We start from the raw sequence: 25,147 nt of genomic DNA, 5'->3' as shown, positions 1-25,147 counted from the left end.
AAGTCTGCGCGTCACGAGGTCAGGGGCAGGTATCGAAAAAGGGATGGATATAGATAGGGAATAAAAGGGACCAGATTGAGGAAAAAAAAAAAAGTCTGTACCTGCTAGTGAGCCGGAGGAAAAGACGGTGGAGAGCCGGTGGAGGGACTGATGATGCTGGCTGAGGGTATCAAGTGCTGCGAGCCGGAGTTCAAGGGTACGTCCCAAGCTGCTAAAATCGTTGGGCCGTGACACATGAAGAAGAAAAAAGCGGCGGCGGCGACGTCGGAGGCTGCGGGCGGTGCTGGTCGATGGCTGATGAGGAACGCAGCTTGCAGAAGAGATGTCAAAGCTTCTACGATCTGGCGCCGACTGAGTTCAAGGGTGGGCGTCGTGCTAACGAGTTTCGGGGAGAGCAGGCAGAGTATAAAAAATGAAACCGTGTGCCGTGGCAGACTTGTAAATGGTGGATGTACGTGACGAGGGAGGGCGATTGAAAAGGAGGAGTCCTCTCGTCTCGGTGAGGATGACGCCGGGAGACGGTGGAGATACAATCAAGCCAGGTACCTTCCGGAGAGGCCGCTGATTCTGCTGCTTCGCTGACCGGTCCAGGCCAAGATGATCCAATTTTTGGTGAGTGAGAGCCCTGTCGACGGAATGCATCAGAGCCTCTGCCAGAGAGAGCCAGGGGTGGGCTTTTAGCTAGCGACTTGTCGCCCGCCCAGGACGTTTATCTTGCGGTGGAGTTTGGACCTGGCAGATGGATGGGACGAAGCTGGCGGTACGTACTCGCTGCTGGTTCCCTCCACCTCGCCGACGGGCAGCTTCTGGTAAGTTGGCTCGAGGTGTTGTGAATGGCACGCGGCAAAGCCACTGCTGCGAGGGGGAAAGGAGTGAATGTGTTGTTGTAAGAGGGGGAGGAGGAGTAAGTAAATGGGAAAGGATGAGAAATAGGCCAAGGAGAGAAGGGAATCCAATCTCAACCTCGGACCTTCCTTTACAACCTATGGAAGGATGGACATGACCTCAAACCTGGGCCTCTCTTTCCCTTTTGTTCGGTGGTTTTCGTCGTCTGCTCCTTCTCCAGCTAAGCTTAGCCCATACAAAATCGGTCATGAGCGATGCGCCGCCGGGCGGGCCCCCGGGGGGAGGCGGGCTTGGCGTCCTTCCTAGTGGGCAGCTCAGGTGAGGTGCGCTAGCTGGGTCCCCTCCCCCCATTAACCCATGGATGGAACATGGAACCCTCAAGTACCGTACCGGGCTACCAGAACCTCATGGACGGGAAAGCTCCTCACATGGTCGATCTCTGGTCCCGGAATCCATCTCTTTCGCCGGACCCCAAGCTAAACTAATGGAAGCTATGGTTTAGTGGGTCCTCTTGTTCTTGCTCTTCTTCTTTCCCCTTTTCCCTGACGTTGAACGTGGAGAAGACGCTTGCATGCTTGCTTGCTTCTGCTTCTAAACAAGATCTAGACCTTCAAGTGCCTGGGCGAATACCGGTTTTCCCTCGATCGATCGATCCATTGGTCACCTTGAAGTTTCGTCATCAGAGCCTACCTGCCTCCCTACATATGCTTCTGTAAAGAGGTCAGCGGCCTGTCGGCGACCTGTCCTGTAGGTCACTTGCTGACACGGCAAAGACAGGGCTGATGCTGGTAATATCTCCGTACCTTTTCGTTGTCGTTGCGTCGCCCTGTTGCATGCATCACACCTACTCTCCCGGCTGCTGGTGGCTGAGTAGGTACATATCCGAAGTACAGTACTAAACTCGGACAGGGACCATTAGGACCGACCCCCGAGGTCACGGGTTCATGGGACGGGATGAAATATCACCAATCGTCGACTCCAGGCGCACAAGTTACCGGCCGGTTATATGCAGGGCAAGCTGTCATTCTGGCCCTGGGGCGTCGAGCGTGTTTCGTGGGCCGAGTTTTCCGCCAGAGCATTGGAAATTGGTTTCACCGCCTCTGGTATAATCCCGGCCGAGGGGCTTCAATATTGGATGCCTTCATGCCAAGAGCAACGACATGTAGGTACCGTTTTCCAGGTGGTTGACAGCTGGTCAACTATAAAAGCCATTTAACTAGATCGTGACGCTAGTTGGTCCTTGGTTTTGTTGTGCCTTGGATTCTTCGTCAATGTGGAAACTCGCTTACACACTCAGCTACAAGACCATGATATCAACCGACCATATTAACAGCTACAACGCAAACAACTTGTTGACGCCTGACAATGATCAATCATGTTTCTAACCAAAATCACTACAGCCTAGCCTCCAACGTCTCGCTTCTGCGGCTCCGTGTACTGTCTCGCCTCTCCCTCCATCACTTGCAGTTCCTGACTCGAGAACCCCAGAGGTGTCGTCTGGATCTGGCAGGATCATCGCCTATGCTGCGTCTATCCGCTCGCAATGCGTGCTGCCTGACACACACTAGCGCAACGCATTCTAGAACAATTTGCGATTCATTGTCTCTCCGCAGACCCGAGTTTCGGCCAGATGCGCGAAAAGTTGAGCTGTCACGTTGCTCAGATATAGGTTGCCGTGATGCCATCCGTGTTTCGTCCTGTTTAGGGCGGGTTTCCGGCAGCAGTCAGTCTTTTCTAGATTGGTTCTTTTAGTTCTCCCCCATCCCCTCCATTACGATTCAATCTTTGTTTTTTCTTCTCGCGTTTTCTTTCTCTGTACCTTTTCTCTCCTGCCGCAACAAGTCTTCTGATCCCTCCCCCTTGCGGGGACATCCCCAGAATCCTCGTGGTCGTGTGACCCGTCAGCCACCATCCGCGGCAAGAGACGACAATTCCCCCCCTCCTGAGGCTCCCAACCCCCGCTTACTCGCCCATCCAGTCTACTATGGTACGAGGCATAAAGTATGTTAGTTCGCCCCACACAACAGCAGGGGTCAGAGAGGTCGCTTTTCGCGTTCTTCGCGTATCTCAACCTAACACCAACACAACACATTTTGAGCCCTTCTTTGATCGCGTTTTCGCTATGGCTTCTAGTCAGGACCTCGAGCTGCAGCTACGGCAGCTTCAAGAGCAACAGCAGCTTATCTTGCAACGGCAAGAACAGCTTCAACAGCAGCTCCAAGAGCAACTTGCCCGGCAGCATCAGGAGCTTCTTACGCAGCTCAGAAGCGCCCCTCCAAGAACCCCCTCGCCGCAGCCTTCAAACCGCGCAAGCAATACAAGCCGCGATACCCGTATATCGATTCGAACGCTTCGATCAGCCGGTTGGACCTATCAACAAATAGCTACGCATCTTCGCCTTACGCTTCGGCAAGTCCAACACGCAGCTATAACCCAAGCAACACCTCGGCGCCCCTCTGGCCGGCCTCCCTTGCTTACACAAGCTCAAGTAGAGGAATTAATTGAGTTCGTATGTGCCTCTCGGAGAGGAAGGCGGATGGCTTACTGGCGGCTTCCACAGGAGCTAGGCTGGGACTGCTCGGTCTATGCTGTGAAGAATGCCCTTCGTCGGGCTGGCTTCCAACGATGCATAGCTCGCCGGAAGCCCCCAATCACAGAGGCTACCCAGCAGAAAAGACTTGCCTTTGCTGAGCGATGTATTGACTGGACTCTTGATGAGTGGATGGCTATTTTATGGTCTGATGAGACCTGGGTTACAGGGGAAGGCACACACGAACCTGGGTCACTCGTAGGCCCGGCGAAGAGCTTGATCCAACCTGCATCGTTGATCGGCATCAACGGAAGAAGGGGTGGATGTTCTGGGGCTGCTTTTCTGGGCTCTCAGGAAGGGCCCCGGGGTCTTTGGGAAAAGGATTGGGGCTCGATACGGGCTTCTAGCTATATAGAACATATCATCCCTATTGTATGTGGATGGCATCGTCTTCATCCGGATAAGGGTCATATCTTCATGCAAGATAATGCTCCTGCCCACGCCGCGGCAGAGACTATCGCTGAGCTTGAGGCTCGAGGTATCAGGATCATTGAATGGCCGCCTTTTTCACCGGACTTGAATCCAATTGAGACCGTATGGAATAAGATGAAGGATTATATAGAGAGGCATTTCCCAGAGCAGCAATCATATGACCAGCTAAGGGCTGCAGTGAAGGAAGCTTGGGAGGCAATTGATGATAGCTTCTTTCTTGAGCTATTAGAATCAATGAAGGACCGTTGCCAGGCTGTTATTGATGCTAATGGAATGCATACTCGATTCTAGATGAAGACCATAGCCAATTTTGCAAGAAGCTACATCGCGACCCGGGAAAGTGACCCCTTTGACCCCTGCTGTTGTGTGGGGCGAACTAACATACTTTATGCCTCGTACCGTAGTAAAGTGCGCCAGTCGCAGCGTGGGACTTCACGAGACTCGACCTGACGCCTGTTCCTGGAGGCACCTGACGCGGGTTTGGTGAGGGGAGCAAGCCACCCCGTCTCTACGCGTGGTTGTTGTCGGCCGAGAGGAATTGCAGCGCGAACGGATGCCGTCATAGCAAGAACCTTGACTCTGTTCCGCTCCGGCACATGAGCAAACCCAGCGTCAACTCTGAAATTGTATGGAAGCTCGGCTAACAGTGGAGAGCTGAAGCTCCAGCTCTCCTCTCCTCTCCTCGCGGGGCCCACGAGTCAAACTCAGCCCCCAATTTGGGAAACAAAGGGATGAAGGGAAAGGTCATCTGGCTGAATGACCCGTCACTTCAACAAGTTTGCTACCTTCCCACCAACGAGGCCGCCGCTGAATAACGATTTGAAGCAAGTTGCCCACGTGGTCGATACTCCAGTGCAAGGTACATGTACTGCCAACGTCCCCCCTCGACAAGCCCCTCGCGACAGGGCAAGCCCCCCACGTTTTCGAGCCACACCAGCTTTGACGCTGCGGGGCCCTTGGTCGCTATAGCTTCACAATAAGGAGGGGTTGCAGTTGAATAGCAAGCTTCCTCTTTGGTCGGGCAGTCGTCCTGAGGGGCGATTGCGCCATCTTGGCCGCCACGCGCGCGCTCAGATTAAACCCATCTTCGGGAGCGCATGGCCTCGGCCTCGAACTGTCTGTCGGATGTCGCAAAACCGGGGATATGTGACCCTGCAGCCGACAAGTTACCTCCTACCCAGGTAGTTGGCCTCGACCTTGAGCAGCGAATCCCATGCCTCGGATCTTGCTGACCTTGACTTCTGGTGGCATGACGAAACCTTTCAAGCCCTACAGCGCTCCGCGGCTCCAGGGTTCAGGCAATCGACTGTCCATCTGCCCAGAGCCTCCTCCGTGGGGATGCCGTACGATACTGTGGTCAGTGGCAAGGCGCGTGGGTAGGATTGTTATCATCATTTCTGATCTATCATCCAGATCAGGTTCTTGGGCTCGCAGCAGCGACTCTTGGGCCTCCTCACCTCATTTCCGCGTCGACATCCCGCGCCCGATTGCTCATCGTGGCTGCAGGAGGGTGAAAAAAAAAGTCTTCCTTGCTAATCCTGCAACGGCACCGTTGATTGTACCATGGCTTCGGAGTCGACGAACATGTTGGGTTCGCTGCAGCCTGATCCTTGTCCCCCATCCGTTTTCGGCAATACCGTAAGTTACTTGGTGAGCCGCCTCAGTTCATGGGGGTTGCACTCGGGAATGTCAAGGGTTTGCATGTGCGTGCTGTGCAGCGATCCGATTTCGGCACCTAGATAGGCCACATGAAAGAAGTTTGACTTGTCATCGAGATCAAGTCACTCATCAATTGTGTACACCAACATCCAAGACAGGGATCTGACCTCTAGTTGGGAACCCGAGCATTGTCAGCAGGTATTGGTATCCGTCTTGTAGTCTCTTCTCTCATTGCTAGTTTTGATTACATGTACTTTTTTTGAGCCAACAGCCGCTCCAAGTACCGACACTAACAAAGGATTCAAGTTGTGGCACAGCCCGGCAGTTGAGCGTTCCTTGTTTGGTAGAATGTTTTTTTTAGTTGTCATTACCATTATCTAACCCAATCCCGCTTCTAGCCTGGCAAGCCTGCCCACCAAGGAACATAAACAATATCAGCCGTTTTTCTATTCTCTTCTTTGTTCTTGCCTCACACTTAGGTGACAGTGTAGCCACCGTCAACCCGCAGATCAGCGCCAGTGACATAGGAAGAAGCGTCTGAGAGGAGGAATGTGACGGGACCCATGAGGTCTTGGGGCTGGCCCATCTTGCCCTGGGGAATAAGAGAAGTCCACTTCGCCTTGAGGTCAGGGTTGTCGTCGAGAATCTTCTGGGTCCTGTCGGGGTGTTAGTTATGAGTTCAAATATACCCCGAGACTCCAAGAACGCAAGGGGAGCGTAGGCGGATGAAACTTACAATGCAGTCAGCATGTAGCCGGGAGAGATGCAGTTGACTCGGATGCCGGCATGAGCCCATTCGACAGCGAGAGAAGCTGCAAGATGCCGGACGCCAGCCTTGGCGGCGTTGTAGGGAGCTTGGGGCTGGGGAACGTTGACGATGGCGCCAGACATGCTACCAATCATGACCATGCTTCCAGGAGACTTACGCTCCATCAAGTGCCTAGCGACTGAGGTCGCGAAAAGATAGGTTCCGTCAACGTTGACGGCCCAGAGCTTGCGCAGACGATCGATGGGATAGTTGACAGCTTCAAAGTTTTCGGTGAAGCCGGCCGATGTGACGAGGTTGTCGATCTTGCCGTGCTCCTTGACGACCTCGGCGATACAAGCCTCAACTGACTCGGGGTCGGAGACATCGGCGTAGTGAGCAGTAACCTTGGGGGTGCTATTGGGAACGATCAGCTTCAATTGGAGCTCAGTATGAAAACAGGGCGGCATACCGTCGAGCACGAGGGTTTTCCTTCTTGAAAGCCTCAATGAGCAGAGTTGTCTGCTTCTCGGCCTCCTCCTCTACAATACGGGTCAGAAGTAGGTTCTTGAAATTCAAGTGAAGACAGAGAACATACTGTTCATATCAACAAGAGCAAGGTTGGAGCCAGAAAAGACCATTCCTTGGCCCATAACGAGACCCAAACCACGAGCACCACCAGTGACGATACCGACATGGCCGTCAAGCGAAAAGGTGGGCAGAGTGGGCTTCACATACTGTCCACCAGTACCGAGGACGGGCTCACTGCTAGGAAGCTCGTGGTCCTCGGGGTACTCAACCTCGATACCAGGATCGGTCTGGGCATACTTTCCAGGCTTGTCCTGGCGAGGAGGGACGTTGTGAATCTTGCGCGCGGCAGCGACTGTGAAAGAAGGGCGCAGGACGGTGGGAGCGGCGCGGCGCGCGCACTGGCGGAGAACAGGTACAAAAGACATGATGAAGGACTGAATATGACGATGTGTGAGGAGGGGAGGAGAAGGGAGGAAAGGAATCAGCGGGACTGGATTGCTTTTAAGGAAGCAAACAATGACAGCTTAGCAAAGCTAGGAGCTGGGGACAACCTGGAGCGATGAGCTCAAGTGGCAACAGCTTGCTCCAGGATGAAGCTTGAGCTCTGGAGCTTGACGTCGATGTTGCAGGGATGTGCAGGGCTGGTGTGGCGCCCAGGAACAAAAAAGGCAAAAGATGATCCTTGGATCCCGCGAATTCAACAGCAACGATTGACCGAAATGCAGATTCCCAATACGATCGTGATGCTCAGAGGAGGAGATGGGTGAAGAGGTGAAGCTCGAAAATGGTGTGACAAGTCGGGGGTTTATATCGTCGAGCAAGAAGGCAGGAGGTCAAGACTGAGAGCTCCTTCACTGTAGCGTAGTGTAGCTGCTCTTCCCGCCCCGGGGTCCCGAGTAAACGGGACCGCCGCAAAGAAGCAATCCGACCCCGGTCCGACCGGCTTCTAGACGACAACCCACACACAACACCTTGGAAGCCGACCCGACCGGCTCCTAGACGATAGACCCTAAGAACCGACCCGACCGTGGATCCATGATGCATCACGAAGACCATCATCACCGTGGATCCCTTCCAGACCTCCCCAGCTCTGCCAATTGGCAAGTCAGACGAGGGAGGATCTGAGCAGGGTGGAGGGCGCGGAAGACGGACACCGACACAAGCAAAACACCACGATTATGCCCTCCACAGGAGCTGCAAGCCATTGAGGTCTGCCCCGCCCCAGGCATCAGTATAAAATTCGAGCCTGACTTTGTCTGGATAGGCGGCTCAACAAAGAAGGATGCCAATGGCTCGGTTAACGGCTGCATGCAGGATGGGAAAGGGCTTTTCCTTCTGCTCATGTGAGTAGCAAATGGAGAAGGTCCTCCAGAGCTGACGAGAAGCCATTATTCATTCAGAGAGAAGTTCGATATCTTGAGGCCTGAGAGCTTCTGGTGGTGGTGCATCAAACTGAACGGCGTGACAGACCCATTGGCCTTGGCACTTTGGTGTCCCGCGCCGGTTTTCCACTTCTGGGAGGTCGGCCAGTCCAGGGCCACCCATGGCTTTTCAGGGACTCGCAGGGGTCGCTCCAATCGCCTGGGAGTTCCCATCTTCCAATTGACGCCGCGATCCTTGCCCGTGGGTTGCGTCGCCGCAACCCTCTCAACAACACCAAGGAGCAACCCCATGTTCTAGACATCCTCGCTCGTCTCCGGCCGAGTCGCACAGAGCCTCACTTTGCAGAATTTCCCCCCTCCGGACAAGGCCGGATACGGAGGAGAGAAGCAATGGGCGCGGGGAAAGAGGCAAAACTCGATGATCATATCATCAGATCGGTGGCGATTCTACCAACTTGGCTTGCAGGTTTTTGTGTGCAAATCTTCATTACTGGGTGGCATCATGCACAGTAATCACAATGCTATTTGGGACTGTCTCTTGCTATTGAGGAAAGAGAAAAGCGAGCCCTCATTCGCGATGGCTGATCATCATGATCTCTTGCTAGAGGTAAAGAGACGGGGCATCCCAACTGTAACTGGCAATTGGGGGCGGTTTCCATGAACAGCATTAGCTGTTGAAATTCAACAAGCAATATCAAGCGGTCTACGAAACCAATTGATCAATGTAAACACGCCAGCGGGTAGACAACAACTTCATCACAGTGGGGACAGACATCAACACCAGCCCAAACATCTCGCGATGGCTGCTTCCGAGACTTCCAGCAACTCCGACGAGCATCAACAACAGCATAACGAATTCCCTAGGACCCCACTGTAGCTTTGGTCCAGGGCAGGGGAAGCAGGTCTCGATGACCCGGTCGCCAGGGCGCCGCTAGTCGTCCCGCGCCCTTGGGCTAGATTGCCCATCCTGGTCAGTCCTCGTGGAACATGGAAATTTTCCCAAAGTAACCCTGCTGGTCGGCCGACTCTTGTCTCGTCCTTCTCACATGAACAGCAAGTTTTGTTTCCCATTGGGCTCAGGTTTCTTCTTTATGCTGGTTTCACTGATACTATGTACACGGCCCTCGACACGTAAGCCCTTGATTAACAGGAACTCCAAGGACCATGCTGGTGAGACGCTGGTCACACCGCCAGCTACTTCACTTACAGGTCTTCACCTTGGAACCTCGACTCACCGACGGGAGGCTTCACCGATCGTCTTGATCTTTGCCGGTCCCTGGTATACTCCCCCACGCCATTGCTTAACAACACAGCCCCTGCGTCGATGCTTTTGCTACCTCATGCCTGTGCATATTCCTTGTTAAACGCCCTTCCAATCACCATCCGTCTGATCTCAGACGTGCCGGCTCCAATCTCGTACAGTTTAGCGCTGCAGATGTGGTCAGTTCATGGTCTCTGATACATAGATTCATCAAGGTCATCTTCACCCCCCATCCATCCTAGGATGCCGGGAAATGAGACCCAAGGTGGGAATACTTACTCGCGAAGCAATCGAGATGCAGGCATCTCCTCCACATATCCCATACCACCCAGCAGCTGGATGCAGTCGAGCGTGCACTCTGTTGCCCGCTCGGCAGCATACAAGATAGCACCGGCGCAGTCTTGAGTACGGATCAAACCATTCTCATCCACGGCCTTGGCCGTCATATATGTGTATGCTCGAGAAGCCTGCAGCTTGGTATACATGTCTGCCAGCTTGCCCTGGAGGAACTGGTTGTGCGCAATGGGCTGGCCAAACTGCTTGCGCTGGTGTGTGAATGGCAGAGCAACATCGAGTGCCGCTTGCATGATACCGAGGGGTCCAGCGCTCAACACCAGACGCTCCAGATCGAGACCCTCCATGAGGACTCTCACGCCGCCGTTGATCTTGCCGAGGATGTTCTCGGTGGGCACGAAAACGTTGTCAAACATGAGCTCGCCCGTGTTGCTGCCGCGCATGCCCATCTTGTCAAGCTTGCGGGCACAGCTAAAGCCCTCCGTCTTGGTATCCACCAGGAACGCCGTGATGCCCTTGGATGCCTTGTCGGGCTCCGTCTTTGCGTACACGACGATCACGTCGGCATCGGGCCCGTTGGTAATCCACATCTTGGACCCATTGAGCACGTAGCCGCCGTCCACGGCCTTGGCTGTCGTCCGCATGCTGACAACATCGCTGCCGGCGCCCGATTCGGACATGGCCAGGGCGCCGACGCTTGTGCCGGCGATGAGGCCGGGTAGGTACTTTTGCTTCTGCTCCGGTGATCCATTGAGCTGGAGCTGGTTGACGCAAAGCTGTGAGTGTGCCGCGTAGCTGAGGCCAATGGATCCAGAAGCTCGGGAGAGCTCCTCCATGACAACGATGTGTGCTTGGTAACCCATGGCGAGACCTCCCACGTCCTCGTCAGCCGTGATGCCGAGGAAGCCAGCCTCTCCCAACTTCTGCCACATCTCGGCGGGGAAGGCATTGGTCTTGTCTGTCTTTGCCGCCACCTCCTCCGTGATCTCACGGCGAGTGAATTCTTGCACTCTGTCCCTCAGCTCATCGAGCTCCTCCTTTGAAGGGGCCTCGAAGCCTTTGGGGTGCTTGGACGAGTGAAGTCGAGACTGGATTGCGGGGAGCGTCACAGCAGGGCGCCATTGCCTGGCCGCAACAGGTCGGGCGAGTGATCTGAAAGTCCGTACGCTTGCCATTGTGATTGTGATATGTGAAGAAACAATTGACGAGGAACAACAAGGCACAACTGGTAAAATACAAAAGACTTTGCTTATCTCAGAGAGTCAATGTCGTACGGAGGTATGCCCTGCCGAGGCGCATCGGCCAGTAAAGGCTACGATAGCCGCGTCTGGGACCCGGTTCGACGCGGCTTCTCGCGGCCCGCTTACCCCAGGTTTTCGACGTCACAAGCTCGGCTTTGGCGTCGACCCGTGCTCTGGTATCTATTCACCACGGGCTTGAAATCTCCGGCCTCTCTCCCATTCCAAGATGCCCTCGACGGCGCACAGATTTTCTCCTCAATCTCACATCTGAAATCTGTCGTGAGCAAGCCCCTCAGAAATGTCCCTGCCACGTTCTTCCCGCCAGGCCTTGCGCCTCGGTCGCCAATTCGGCCGCCAGCAATCGCAGGTGTCCTCCCAGAAGCGAGCTGTCGCGAACCTCACTCCGCCGCATCAGGCCAATGCCATCTCACGGCTCCAGAGCGTCGTTGATCCGTCGTCGGACGAGTTCAAGGAGAATGAGCGGCAGATGAGCGAGGTCATGAGCCGCATGCAAGAGCTCACGCGCAAGATCCAGCAGGGAGGCTCCGAGAAGGCCAGACAAAAGCATCTTGCACGCAAGAAGATGCTCCCCAGAGATCGAGTTACAGCATTGATCGATCCTGGCACTACCTTCCTTGAGCTCTCGCCCATGGCTGGCTATGAGCTTTACCCAGAAGCCGAGGTCCCCGCGGGTGGCATTATTACCGGCGTTGGTGTTGTCGAGGGAGTGACGTGTGTTATCGTTGCCAATGATAGCACCGTCAAGGGCGGCACATATTATCCTATTACAGTGAAGAAGCACCTGCGAGCGCAGGCTGTTGCCCGAGAGAACAAGCTACCGTATGTGCTCCAATGTCAATCTGCGGTGCTCCAGTGCTAACCGCCAGCAGATGCATCTACCTCGTCGACAGCGGTGGCGCGAACCTGCCTCATCAGGCGGACGTCTTCCCCGACCAGAATCACTTTGGTCGCATCTTCTATAACCAGGCACGGATGAGCTCCGAGGGCATTCCCCAGATCTCTGTGGTCATGGGCCCTTGTACTGCCGGTGGTGCTTATGTTCCGGCCATGAGTGATGAGAGCATCATCGTCCAGGAGCAAGGCCACATCTTCCTTGCCGGCCCGCCGCTGGTCAAGGCTGCGACCGGTGAGGTTGTCAGCCATGAGGATCTGGGAGGTGGCAAGATGCACTCATCCGTCTCTGGTGTGACAGACTACCTTGCCGTGGACGATGCCCATGCGGTTGTGCTAGCCCGGCGCTGCATCAGCAACCTCAACTGGCCCAAGCAGTCCCCCAACACTCAGGCCCCCAAGCCTACATTCTCAGAGCCTCTTCATGACCCCGAGGAGTTGCTTGGCATTGCCACCACCAACCTGCGAAAGCCCCTCCCTATCCGCGAGGTTATCTCTCGTATCGTGGACGGCTCTGAGTTCTCCGAGTTCAAGCGGGACTTTGGCACGACACTCGTGACAGGTTTCGCCGAGATCTACGGCCACAAGGTAGGCATTGTGGCCAATGACGGTATTCTGTTCGCGTCGTCTTCTGTCAAGGGCGCTCACTTTGTTGAGCTATGCACCCAGCGTGGCATCCCGCTCGTGTTCCTGCAGAACATCGCGGGCTTCATGGTTGGCTCCCAGTCAGAGCGTGACGGTATCGCCAAGCACGGAGCCAAGCTTGTCACAGCCGTTGCTTGCGCCGACGTGCCCAAGTTTACCGTCGTCGTTGGCGGCAGCTACGGCGCTGGCAACTACGGCATGTGCGGTAGAGCATACAGCCCGCGCTTCCTGTGGATGTGGCCCAACGCCAAGATCGGTGTCATGGGCGGCGAGCAGCTTGCTGCTGTGATGGAGACGGTTGGCAAGCAGGTCGACACTGGGCTGAAGGAGCGAATCGAGAAGGAGAGTGATGCGACCTACTCGTCTGCTAGATTATGGGTGAGTCAACTGCAAACACATTCATAAATACATGAAAGCTAACTTGTGACAGGATGATGGAATTATCCCTCCCCAGCATACAAGACGATACCTCGGCCTCGGTCTGCAGGCCGCGATGGGAGGCAGGAATGAGGTCAAGGCGGGTGATACCAAGTTTGGTGTCTTCCGAATGTAATGAGAACAGTTTATTAAAATACGACAATATATTAGACATGAATATTGCATCCATACGCTGGCTTTGTCTACGATGAAGCCTTCATAACTCTGCCATCAATCGCCGAACTCAGCAAATCTCCAACTGGTTTGAGTCAGGGGCAACGGAACTTTGTGTGCTTTCCGGTCCAGGGTGCAGCAAGGGTATCCGTGATATCCGTCTGCTTTTGACTGGTCCGGGTAGTGTTCTTGAAATCAAGCCCGTCCTCCCGGGGTTGACGACCGGTGTTCTGATACGGGCCTGGGTCAGGCGCCGCGGGAACTCGCCGGCAATTCATTGCATGGCAAGCCATATCCTGATTTTCTCTGCTTGGTTGTACATCTTCATGTTCGCTTGGATGTTTTTAACTACAGATGGATAGATTCATGTAGGCTGCAGATGTTTGGCATCCACGCTCACACTTTCATGACATGCATCCCGGCGTTACGGGCAATAGCAATGGTTAGAAGGTGGTCTGCAAAAGCACTCTCAGTTGAACCATTCTTTCTTGAAAGATTGCGATTATGGCATGAAAATCAATAGGCTCCGATGGGGATTTGCGGAGGATGACCTCAACAATGCATGACTGAATAGGGTAGCTGGTAAATGCCCAGTCACCAGATCGATGCTGCTAGAAATGTAATCTTTTCAGACCGTGCATTTGTAATCTCAACAATGGTAGCTATTGACAGCGCAATGTTACTGTCCAGTCCAACTAACACTCTCACATAATATCTCAGTGACATGTTGACACGACCCTGCCCAGCCTCGTGTCCGCCAGACGGGATGAGAATGCCGATGAGATTACTATCTGTCAATCAACACAGCCCATCTGACACAATTTCATTTCGTATTCCCAACCCCTCCAAAAAGTCCTGCAGTACTAGCGGGACCATAAGAATTGCGGTTGACTTTGCGAGGTGGAGAAGCGGAGGTTGACTTGGGCCGCGGCGTGGTGAGTTGGAATCATTCATATGAGTCTACCCTAGATGCAACCCGGGAGCGGATCCCAAGTATGGAGAGTGATCGACAACCAAAAAACGACCCATGATCCATGGCGTTGCAAAATGACGTTGGAACCGACCCACTCAGATCGATGTACATGAGACACGCCAAGGTGGGCGGTGGAACTCACGGCTAGAGTAAGTTGTCAAGCTGATGTGGCTTCGTGCAGTGGCCTTTGGGAGGATCGAGCTCTAGGTAGCTGAGGGAGCTGAGAGGATAGGCAAGATGGTGGGCTAGAAATAGCAAAGAATTATCAGTAGAATAGCGAGCAGAACACCTCGTGAGGAGTTGGCCAACAACCTACAGTAGGTTGACAGCACATTTGATTTGCTCGAAACCACAACTCAAGGCTTCTTTTGGCCAAACCAACTGCAGAGGCCCACAGCGGCAAGGGTTGTCTCTTATGCAACCAATCACAGACACGATCGCCTCTAGATCTCGAAAGGTGAAACACCAAGCTTGCCAGCGTGACCAGGGGGCCTCGAGTGATGCGAATTGTCGTTCGATGCCGACGTAAGAACGAAGCGCTTGCAGATGATGCGTCTCCCGACGGATTGCGGGAAGAAGTCAAAATCTCCCGAGCGGAGGATGCCTACGGCGACGGCCAACATCAGAGTGCGGAACCAATAGACAGACCTTCCGTAACCGTCGACATGCACGGCCGGGAAGAGATTAAAGGCGGAAGGGCTGTTGGTAAACTCGAGCACTGACCGAAGCTACTGTATCGAAGAAATTGAAGAAAAAAAATAAAGAGATCGAGCGTCAAATGATGGGCTCTTGATCGAGAACGCCTCGTCAGTTGGCTCGACAGACGGTCCAACGCCCTGCCGCGCACTAATTAGACCTTTGCTGGGTAGCGCCAGCCTAGGTGGTTTTGAAGCCTGTCTCCCCAAGCGCGGCGCTGATTCTAGTCCTTTTTCTCTGCTGGCGGTGTGCTGTGGTTGTTGATGGCTGAGCTGAATGCCCGTGACACAGCGGAGCTGTGCTGGCTGGATACGAGTCCGTGTGGACAGCCCGATCTGACAGAAGGCATAAATAGAGTCGGTGCGCTGTCTTACGGCAGACGATCCATCGTATAGACGTCGTATATCACGGAGGAGGGGCGAAGGCGATGCTCGGCCAGCGCAGCAAAGGAGCAGAAACCCTGGAGATGGATGAGAGCCATCGTGTTGGTGTTGAGGCGCACTCGATCATGGACCTGATGGCCGTCCGGCCTCTGAGACCAGGCCTCGACGCAGGAACAAATGGCGCTAGTGTTTCTGGTAGAACGTGTGTCGCAGGGGACATGCCCGTCTGAACTCCTGGTCGACTTTAGCGGCCGATGCCGCGTCGCCATTGGTGGGACTGACCCCATGGATTGGAAGCGGTGGGTTTCGAGACGGGTTTTGAGGGAACGGACCAGTCAGAGGAAGGGCTTCGTCATGTCTCGCGTGCATGTGTGGGGAGAGACAAGATAGGGACGACGGACCCAACGGCCGACGGACGGAAGACTCCCCTTGAGAACCCTTGCTTGTTGTAACCCATCGGCCCCTTCATCTTCTGGGCCTGTCAGTCGTGATGGATTTCCCGCTCGGTCGCCCGTCTTGTGGCTCGAGATTCATCATACTCTTCTGTGGCTGGGGTAACCAGGCTCTGGCAGCGCCAGCGACAGAGAATAGAGCCCGGCGGCAGGGTGACCCTTGGTGAATGGCGATGATCCTCTGTATTGTCAGGACCTGTCTATTGTCAGACTCAGACTGGGTCTCAGTCACCCGTAATTCCACTCCCAAAACGGGCCCTTTTTTGATTGAATTCTCGGGGCTCGCACAAGACGGACCTCTTTCTCCCGGCGCGCCGTCGGTCGACCCCGTTTGTCCTGCTGCTCGAGGGATAGCTTGTTTCGCCCTATTCTTCCTATGCTGGCCAAGCTCCAACGCCCTGGGTCTGGTCACTCACACGCTTGATCCATCCGTCTCTTTCCTCAACTCCTTCCCTCTTGCCCTTTTCCACTCTTGCATTTGTAACCCGCAACCGCACACATCGTGCCTTCCCTAGGTAGCCTGCCTCGACCAGAGCTGTCGTTGTCTGCGCGTCGTTCATTTCTTTCACGACTTATTTTTCCATCGCGATTTTTCTTTCGTGCACATATTTGCACGCCTCTTTTTCTTCTTCTTCTCTTTCTGCTTTATTTCGGATCCTGTCCTGAGGACAAGGCGACTTTCCCTCCCCTTAAACAAGCAAGCAATCAAGCCGCTTTGACAGGAACAACCACCGCGCGAGACCGTTATTTTCAGTTCGAGAGGGAATTCAGGAGAAAGAGCAAGGAACCCAAACGCCTCGACACACCTTTCCTCGACTTTAGATCCCGACACCTCATCGACGAGGCTCGCCATTCACGAGTCTCTGCCTCTGGACGCCGCCAACATCCTCAAACCATCCAGACGCCAGCCTGAAACAGGGCCTCTGGATTCGTCCACCTCCGTCTCGGTCACACGGCCCCTTCCCGTCCACCACGTCTCGTCCACTGGATTTACTCGCTGGCTGCCCTGCCACCGAGCATCGGATCGCTGCGTATCTTGGCCTAGTGAGGTCGTTTTTCGTCCCTTGTTACGAATCCCTGTGGCATCTCCATCCCGCGACGCCGCTTCGACTCGCCCCAGCCAAATGAAGTCTTGAAACCCAGAAACCTCTCCGTATGTTCCCCATCTTCTGGTAGCCTGGGATGGTCTCAGCTTGAAGCGATATCTCTTGGGCCTTCAACTTGGCAGTCTCATATCCCGGGTGCTCCTCTGTCTCCTTGTGCCACTGACACCTCTCACTAGATTCCTTCCCCTTTGCGCTGTTTTCAACGCCTGCGAGGTCTGGTTTACCGTGCAAAAACTCTCATTTTCGTCCGATTTCGTCTTTTCTTCTCTCCACTCGTTTCTTCTCTTTCGTTCGTGTGTCGCCTCATCTTCGTTTTCCGTTCATCCCGGACTCACCGCAAAGTCAACAAAACGATTGTGCGACCTGACCGATTTAAAGAGACGTCATCTTTTATGCTGCAGCACCTCAACCAATTCGACTAGACGTCGATCCCAGAATATACGGACGCTGTGTCGTTCGTCTCCCCCGCAAGGACGTTTTCGAGCGCCGCAAGCCGCCGGCTACCTGCATCAGTTCATCACTTGCGTTCTCTGCAACGGACCGGCCTCCTGCATACAGTTGCACTGCAGATAGGGGCTTGATGCCAGACCTGGAATTCTGTTGCGCCGACGAATTTTCAGGCCGCCTTGATTTACCATAAAGGACCTCGATGAGTCAACCGTATGATGGAAGAGAGATGGACGCGCCCTCATCAGTATCTGGATCTGTAAAGAGAGCGCGAGAAAGAGCAAAAGCTGGACTTCCACGACACCAACCTCTCCCGGTTCACTCAGAAGCAATGGATGACGGACCACCCGGTGACCTGAGGGCTCCGCCTCGTCGACTTATGGCCGCACAGCCGGCCGGGCAGTCAAGGCTTCCTCGGGCCAAGCCCGTCCCTGCGATGGATTGCAGGAACGGACAAGGCGCTCCCGCTATTTCGAGGCCTACTCAAGTTCCGCAATGGCCATTGCCCGGTCCTCCGATGGCCTCGATGGCTTCGATGAACCAACCCGACCCCGAACCGTATCGACCACCTCCTGGACGACCGTTGCACGCTCCCCAGCGACCACCGCGCCCCAGCCAGGTCCCTTCTTTGCTCGACCAGTCTCAACTTCAGGATCCCACCCCCGTCTTCTTGACACCCGAGTCCGACGAATATCACTCCTCCGTACCGCCCTCACCATCCTCTCGAATGACCACTTCCAGCCTGGGATCGGTCCCTGACTTTCCAACTCCTAACCAGTCGATGACCGCAGCTCCCTCGCGACGAAGCGCTAACTTGGGCCCTCCTCCTTCATCTCGACGAGGAGCATCGTCGTTCTACTCGAATGCATCGTATGTCTCGCCAATCCCTGAAGAGAGCCTAAACTCGAGGTCCCGTGGATCCTATGCTTCGAGCGCCGCCATGCCTGAGGGCTGGCCAGGTTCCCGAGAGGTCAGCCCAACGTTTTACGAAGAAACAGATACCGATAAGAGCCACCACTCAGAGGAGGACGACTTTAACGAGTTCAACGACGAGAGCAAACTGGTTCGCAGCGCCAGCATTGGAAAGAGAGGCAAGCCTTCCATTGTCAACACCAAGTCAGCCATCCTCGATTCCGCCCATCGACCAGCTCCATCGCCCGTTCAACCGTTCAATTCAGGTACCGGATATGTCGATGCTTCAACTAGCTCGTCCAATACGCTTCCCATGGCGAAACCCTCGGGTCAAAACGCTCCCAATGATGTCTTGAGCCCGGATGCCATTCTCGGTGCGTACGCTGCTGCAAGCGCAACCAAGCTGGCAGAGACTCGTGCTCCGGCTCCGACTCCATCTCCCCAGCCCTTTAACCGACTGTCAGCTATTCGACGACCACCTAGGCTTGACATGGATGCCGTGAGGAGCATGGAGGAGAGAGGTAGTATCACAAGCTTGCCAGACCTGATTCGGCGAGCAACCCGACTCGCCAATATGATGGACCGTGGCAAGAGACCGGCGAGTCGATTCGAGGATTTGAGTGATTATCTCGATGAGAAGGCTCAAGTCCGTGGTGGCGACAAGGAGAACTCAGGTAGGTGTATCCACCCAATGATCAGGGATCAGAGTACTTACATGCAGCAGGTTTGTCAGACATGTTGGCAGCCTTCCCCCCCCCCGCACAGGCGCAAACAGAACGAGGCTCTTGGTTCCGGACCACATCTTGGCCTCTGGCACCTAGCCGACTAGGCGAAGCGCCTTCACGATCGGGTCTCCGCGATATGACTACCCCGGACGGAGACCAGAAGCGACGCCGGCGATGCTGTGGCCTGCCAGTTTGGGGCTTCGTCCTTGTGATGATCCTACTGTTGGGCATCATTGCCGCTGCCGTACTTGTGCCGCTCGAGTTTTTCGTCTTCAAGAACTTGGGCAACAAGGACAAGCCACAGACGGAACTTGCTCAGTGCCAAGAGTCACTGACGTGCCGGAACGGAGGGACCAATGTCCTTTCGAAGGGTGTCTGCTCGTGCATCTGCACGAATGGGTTCACTGGCTCTGACTGCAGCGTCGGGGGCTCGGATGGCTGTACGACGGCGGATTTGGGAGGCGACTTTAACAACGTGACGATCGGAAAGGCCATCCCCCGTCTTCTCGAGGATGCAAGTGCCAACTTCTCTATCCCTCTGAATGGCACAGTCATCTTGAACAGCCTCAACGCCGGAAACCTCTCTTGCATTGCGCAAAACTCACTGGTCACCTTTGACGGCAGTTCAACGCGAGAAGGCAAGGGCTCATCCAATGCATCCAATGAGAGTGAATCGGACGAAAAGCTCGAGCTGGAAAGTGAAAGTCCAGACCTGGCTGTGCGAGCAGAGCCAACAGCCATCACCATCTCGGAGGAGGCCCCTACCTTCCTGGTGGTGGATGAAAGCACACCGACCGTGGTACCGACGACAACAGGAAGCGCGTCGGACCCGGAACAGACGTTGGCAACTGAATCAGGCAGTGCGGCTAGCCCTACTGCCACCTTTGCGGTGACAGAGGACGTACTTGACTTTGCACGTGTTGCAGTGCTCTATGTGTTGCAGGAAGAAGACTCAGATAGTGCTCAAGAGGCACAGTCAGCGATTGGACGCTTCTTGGCCAGGGCTCACAAGGACTCTGGGGTGGCGACAAAGACTGCCGAGAGCATCAAGCTCGGAGGAAACAACACGGTAGATCTTTTGAGATTTAAGATCGACCTTGGGTCTGGAGCCATTGGAGGAAATGCGAAGCGCGATGTGGCGGCTCCCCAAGCACGCCGGTCTACTCTAGACAGAGCACATGCACATGGCTCTCTGCGGCGAGGCGGACCGTTACGCACGAGACGCTGAGGTACAGAGATGCAGAGAGAGAGAGAGAGAGAGAGAGAGAGAGAGAGAGAGAGGAGGAAGAAATGGTGTACATAATGTGCGGATATAGTTATGCATCTTGGTACGACGGCGCCGATCAGTGTATTATTTGATTCGTTTTACCAGGGCCGGGCCGTGGATGGTAATGACGGAGAACAGGAAATGGGATTGACGAGGAGAAGATCTTGCATACACACTTCAGAACCCCCCCTTTTTTTACTCTTCTATTCTATTCCCCCCTTTTTATCAAGTAGAACTCGCGAGCGAGATTAGCGTGGGCGTTTTTATCAAAAGAGAGAAATGGTTTCTTCCATGACCCGTCAATCATGAATGCGATTTAAATCCGTGGACTTGAGGTGCTTGTTGTGTATGTCATGTTTTTTCATTTGTTGAATTATATCATCTCTGTGTGCATTCTTCACGGCATATAAAACACCTCCTCGACGGGCTTCCACCACGACGGCTCGCCAGCCTCGGAGCTCACGGCGCCGGGAACGACACTCTCTTGCCATGCATCAGTCATACGCCACCACTCCCTGACACGAGGGTTCTCTGCCATGCGAGCCATGTCGGCCTTGTAGTCGGAGCCGACGTACTTGAACGAGGCGAACAGTACGTGGGACTTGTCGTCGTAAAAGATGCTGTCTATACTCCGCGTTAGCCCCCTCTCTTTCAGCTGTGTTTGTTCATATCCGTACAGTCCTTAATGTTGCACTGCTTAATCTGCGCCAGCACGTCGGGCCATACTCGAGCGTGCACGTCCTTGTACTCGGCCAGGTGCTGAGGCTTGAGCTTGACGATCTGGGCGAAGCGGCGGACGGCTTGTGACATTTTGGGCGGTTTAGACGAAAAAGATGTCTATAAAGAAGGGACGAGGTATTGACTAGGTAGTCAATTGGATGGCACGTCTGGTAGGTTATATAGCATAGATTTCTCGGTAATCGGGCTAGAGCATAGCGAGTTTACTACCAAAACCCCGCATGTTGCTCAAAGAGTGTATTATATATCCACTGATTTGCCATTGGAACCGTCCCAATGGCTTTAGAAAACGGTAGTGGGATCGGGGAGAATGCATGCCACCCCCAATTCACTCGAGTCGCTTATAACCCAACGGCCCACCTGTTGTGGGGGATGGACACTGTAGCATTGGACAACAGCGCCGACGAACATGATACATATACAGGGCATAGATATACCATGACTGACTAGGTTCTCGATCTGGCATGTACAGGGGCTCCCATGTCGTCGCAGTTGAGTCTTGGCCCGTGATGGATCTACATCAATAGAATGGATATACCCTTGATGATAGGTAATTATTGATGAATTTCGCTATCTCCAACAGTGCCCGCGGTACAGACAAAGAAACCCGCGAACACCGCTGAACCCTTAAAGAGAGGACGGCAACAGCCATTTAGTTGCCAAAGCCAAACCACCTTAGGCCGTAGCCACCCAATTCGTGATATATCATCCAGTCCATCCAACGCTAGAACGCCTTTCCCAAAATCCAGTTATTCACACATTCTTGGTATCAAATAACACGCCTTCCGTGGAAGTGCTGTGTTGGGTTTCTTTTGCTTCACCTTTTCCTTCTATCCTGGTCGGACCGTTGCATAGGAAACGGCCAAGCGAGTCACACTTTAGTTGCGAGCCTCAGGCTGCTCGTACTGGGGAGAGACCTCCTCATTGACAATCAGACCAGACTTTTCGTCTTCGGCGATAATCTCCACGATGGCGGCCTTGTAATCGGCTCCCAGGGCAGGCTCGGGGCGTTCACCCCTGAAGTAGCGGACGAGGCGGACAGTAAGAGTGCAGAGGAACATGGCGAAACTGCAGCTGGTTAGTACCCCCACAACAAGAATGACTAAGATGAAAACATACAGAGCAACACCAACACCAGCAGTGACGCCCATGAGGACGGGGATGATGATGTAGGCGGTAATGTGCTTGAGCATGTTGGCCCAAGAGTAGTCGACGCGCTCGGGGACGAGCTGGGCGTGGCCCTGGTGGGGAGTGCCGCCGTTCTTGTTCTCAGAGTTGCCGTGTCCGTGGTTGTTCTTGTGGCCATGGCCCTTCATTCCGTGACTCTTCATTCCGTGGCAGCCCTTGCCCTTACCCTTGATGCTGCCCTTGATACCCTTCAAGGTCTCGTGGAGCAGACCCTTGGCGCGGCACCACATTGAGCAGTCATCGCCCAGTCCGTTGTGAGAAGAGCCCTCAACCTCGATGCTTCCGATGATGATCTCCCCGACAGGGGCCTTGATGAGCTTGACCTTGACGGGAGGGACACCGTCGACGAACCGGTCGCCGACCTCAATAATTCTAATCTCGACACCAATGACCTCGAGGTGCTGATCATCATCCATGCCCTCGGGTCGGATAGCGAGGCCATATCCAAGTCGGCGCACAGCGCTCTTTCCATTGCTCTTGGTGACGGGGGCCGAGAGGTCTCCGTTCCACGGATCCGCATGAGGGTACAGTTCAAAGCCGTTGAGGATAAGCCGATGCTCCTCGATGCCAAAGTTGAGCTCTAATTGGGCGTTGCGGTCGCGGCAGCGGGTGCAGGGGATGGTGATGGACTGGCCAAAGGCTGTGGCGGGGACCTCGAAGGTGTCGACGTCGATGGGGAGGGTGCGGAAGATTCCATCATCGGCCTCGGAAGTGTCGGGGACGATGAGAATGGCAGCGGCCGTGGCTGCGAGGGCGAGCGGCTTCAGCAGCAGCATCGTTATCGGTATCGGATAGGGGGTATCAATGTGGGATGAAAAATGTACGGTTGCTGGCGATGGGAATGATTGTCGTCGATAGTTACGGTAGAGACGGGAGGGGAGATTGATAAAAGGGAAGAAATAGAGTCGGTGGTGGTGGTGGTGTGCTCGTGGTTGCCTTTGAGCACATAAGAGAGAGAGATGATCGGATGTCTCGGTGGCGTAGGCTCCGCTTTGGGTAAAGGAAAGGGCCAGGCGAGGGGAACCTTCCATGTATCGGACCCATGAGCATGAGGTGGAACTGGAACGCGGGACGTCCGGGGGCCAGCAGGTGCAGCCAGGCAGCTCCAGCTGGGAACCTTGGCATCTAGGTACGTACCTGCCTACCTTACCAGGCTGCTTGGTAAGAACCTACAGTGGAAACAGTGGATATCGGCCCCTCCCATAACGCTAGACTAAGCTAAACAGCTAAAGACTCCAAGTGCCGCGCGCGATGATGGTGATCATGCGTGCTCTTTCCCGCCCTGTCGGCTGTCAATGCCTGACGATTGAGGCATCAATTCCCAGCTTGGGCATCTACGTGCCCGCAAGCGGCAAGTTCCTGGTGTAGATCAGCGTCACCTCTCGACTGAGATTGTTTCAGTTGTCTCATGCTGCAACCTCGAACCATCACAATAGACGGTCAAGTCATATCATCTCTGCCGTGTCAAAAACCGAGACCGATACCGAATACATCTCAGGTTGACATAGATTAACTAACTAACTAAGTGGTACAGTCATGTAACCCTCTCACATATCACCCATCGCGTATCCGTACTCTCTCTCGGCTCACATCCCCTGCTCGCATCCATTTGCATCTCCACCAGCCTGTAGCATGCTTACACGCGGACCCAAATACAAGCCCGGCCGCCGAAACCAGCAGCCCTGCACTGCATTAACGTTAAACATGGTCAGTCCAAGAAAATACCAAGAGGCGCGAAACTCTCGGTCTGAATAATAGTTGTCTCAGCTCAGGGGAAAGCCGCCTTGTGTGGCACAGGCACAGATTATCGCCAGATTAGCTCTGCGCCAGTGTCCCCGTCGAATCGAGACTATTCTATTCTTCCTCGCCAACCTCCGAAGCCTGTCTGTGCCACAGAGACTTCAGCCTCCCCGCCAGATGCTTCCATCGCAGGGACCACTCTGCCCTCGGGGCCAAGCCTCCGTCACCGATGCCGACGCCAAGGTCCGACACGTTCTGATGACGATGGACCGGAGAGTCCTTGCCCCAGGGGAAGTTCGGGTTCTCAGGCAATGCCAATGCCTCTTGCGGGCCAACCGTGCCTGTCGAAACAGCCCCGGAGTCCGACTGTTCCGTACCCGTCGTCGTGATCGTCTTCAGAGTTGTCAATGACGGCCCGAAGCTCGTTTCTGTTCCTTGTCAATGTAAATCCTTAGCATGCCAGTCATTAATTCCACTAACCCTTTGAGGTAAACGTGTGGGTTCTGTTCACCCAACCCAGCGTGCTATAGCTGATTGTCGCGCCCGGTGTGCTTGTGGTATTGCAAGCCGACGAGATTTGGCCCGGCCCCGTCGGGAATGGTGGAGGAGCTGACCATGCTCCGGGTGTAGTCGAGCAGTTGGTCACGGTCGAGAACGTTAAAGGTACCGGATAAAAAGACGAGTCAGTGCAGATCGACGACGTGCTAGATGTCGACTCGCATTGACTAGCTGTGCTTGTCAAATTCCACGACCCAGATGGAGTGCTGGTCGCCGAAGTCTTTTTACCGGAAGCTAGGGAAATCGTCGAGTTCGTCACCGGGAATGGCTTCCAAGGAGAGCTCTCAGTTGTCGAGGGGCCCCTGGTCAGCTCTGTCTGGGTTCCGCTGGTTGTCTCGAATGAATCACTGCCGGTCTTGGCGGGAGTACCTGATGTCATGACCTCTGTGGAAGACGAGGGTGGAGCAACTGTCTTAGAGGGCTCCGAAGTCTCCGAGAAAGCCGTAAATCCGGAGGTAGTGTTCGACCAGATCACCGAGCTAGGGATCACACCACTGGAGATCCGTGAGGTCCCAGTTCCCATGGACATAGATATGACCGATGGCGTGGTCGTACGGATAGATTCGGACGACCCTTGACCAGTCATGGTAGAGTTGCTGGCTGGGAAAGTCGGCATGTCAGTAGACACCGAGGAAACTGGCCCCGTTGTGAGGCTTGCTGTCCAGTTGCTTGTCCATTGCGATCTCTCCGTGATAGTAGAAATCAACATGCTGGACATGGACCCTATGGTGGGTGTCAAGGTAGTGGCATTGGATATGGGAAACTTGGGCGTATTAGTTCCTGGAGCAGGTGTGGGGAATCCAGTTGAAAAGGTTGAGTTCAGAGGATAAGAG

General features: G+C 54.5%; 6 protein-coding genes across 6 annotated transcripts; 2 read left to right on the top strand and 4 right to left on the bottom strand.

Annotated features, from left to right (window-relative positions):
- Window positions 1-6,002: 6,002 nt before the first annotated feature.
- Window positions 6,003-7,228, bottom strand: LRP88_05110 (uncharacterized protein; the record flags this gene model as incomplete). Its single annotated transcript, XM_083241672.1, has 4 exons — window positions 6,003-6,183; window positions 6,264-6,689; window positions 6,745-6,814; window positions 6,871-7,228. The coding sequence occupies 4 exons, from the start codon at window positions 7,226-7,228 to the stop codon at window positions 6,003-6,005; spliced, it is 1,035 nt and encodes a 344-aa protein (XP_083102820.1).
- A 2,295-nt stretch (window positions 7,229-9,523) lies between these two features.
- Window positions 9,524-10,915, bottom strand: LRP88_05109 (acyl-CoA dehydrogenase/oxidase; the record flags this gene model as incomplete). The annotated part of the gene is made up of 2 exons (XM_083241671.1): window positions 9,524-9,614; window positions 9,726-10,915. 2 exons carry the CDS (start codon window positions 10,913-10,915, stop codon window positions 9,524-9,526), a joined length of 1,281 nt encoding a protein of 426 aa, XP_083102819.1.
- A 364-nt stretch (window positions 10,916-11,279) lies between these two features.
- On the top strand, window positions 11,280-13,091 carry LRP88_05108 (carboxyl transferase; the record flags this gene model as incomplete). Its single annotated transcript, XM_083241670.1, has 3 exons — window positions 11,280-11,821; window positions 11,872-12,916; window positions 12,969-13,091. 3 exons carry the CDS (start codon window positions 11,280-11,282, stop codon window positions 13,089-13,091), a joined length of 1,710 nt encoding a protein of 569 aa, XP_083102818.1.
- Window positions 13,092-17,388: 4,297 nt separating this feature from the next.
- On the top strand, window positions 17,389-20,051 carry LRP88_05107 (calcium-binding EGF-like domain-containing protein; the record flags this gene model as incomplete). The annotated part of the gene is made up of 2 exons (XM_083241669.1): window positions 17,389-18,772; window positions 18,823-20,051. The coding sequence occupies 2 exons, from the start codon at window positions 17,389-17,391 to the stop codon at window positions 20,049-20,051; spliced, it is 2,613 nt and encodes an 870-aa protein (XP_083102817.1).
- Window positions 20,052-20,487: 436 nt separating this feature from the next.
- Window positions 20,488-20,900, bottom strand: LRP88_05106 (rhamnose mutarotase; the record flags this gene model as incomplete). Its single annotated transcript, XM_083241668.1, has 2 exons — window positions 20,488-20,714; window positions 20,768-20,900. 2 exons carry the CDS (start codon window positions 20,898-20,900, stop codon window positions 20,488-20,490), a joined length of 360 nt encoding a protein of 119 aa, XP_083102816.1.
- An 806-nt stretch (window positions 20,901-21,706) lies between these two features.
- LRP88_05105 (uncharacterized protein) lies at window positions 21,707-22,792 on the bottom strand (the record flags this gene model as incomplete). Its single annotated transcript, XM_083241667.1, has 2 exons — window positions 21,707-21,896; window positions 21,948-22,792. 2 exons carry the CDS (start codon window positions 22,790-22,792, stop codon window positions 21,707-21,709), a joined length of 1,035 nt encoding a protein of 344 aa, XP_083102815.1.
- Between the last annotated feature and the right edge of the window lie 2,355 nt (window positions 22,793-25,147).

This window comes from Fusarium phalaenopsidis (assembly GCF_050370095.1).
Source record: "Fusarium phalaenopsidis strain FUZ10S chromosome Unknown contig_32292, whole genome shotgun sequence".
In the NCBI taxonomy this organism is placed as follows: domain Eukaryota; kingdom Fungi; phylum Ascomycota; class Sordariomycetes; order Hypocreales; family Nectriaceae; genus Fusarium; species Fusarium phalaenopsidis.
Note: the sequence above shows the minus strand (reverse complement) of the source record. Positions and strands in the feature narration are given on the sequence as shown.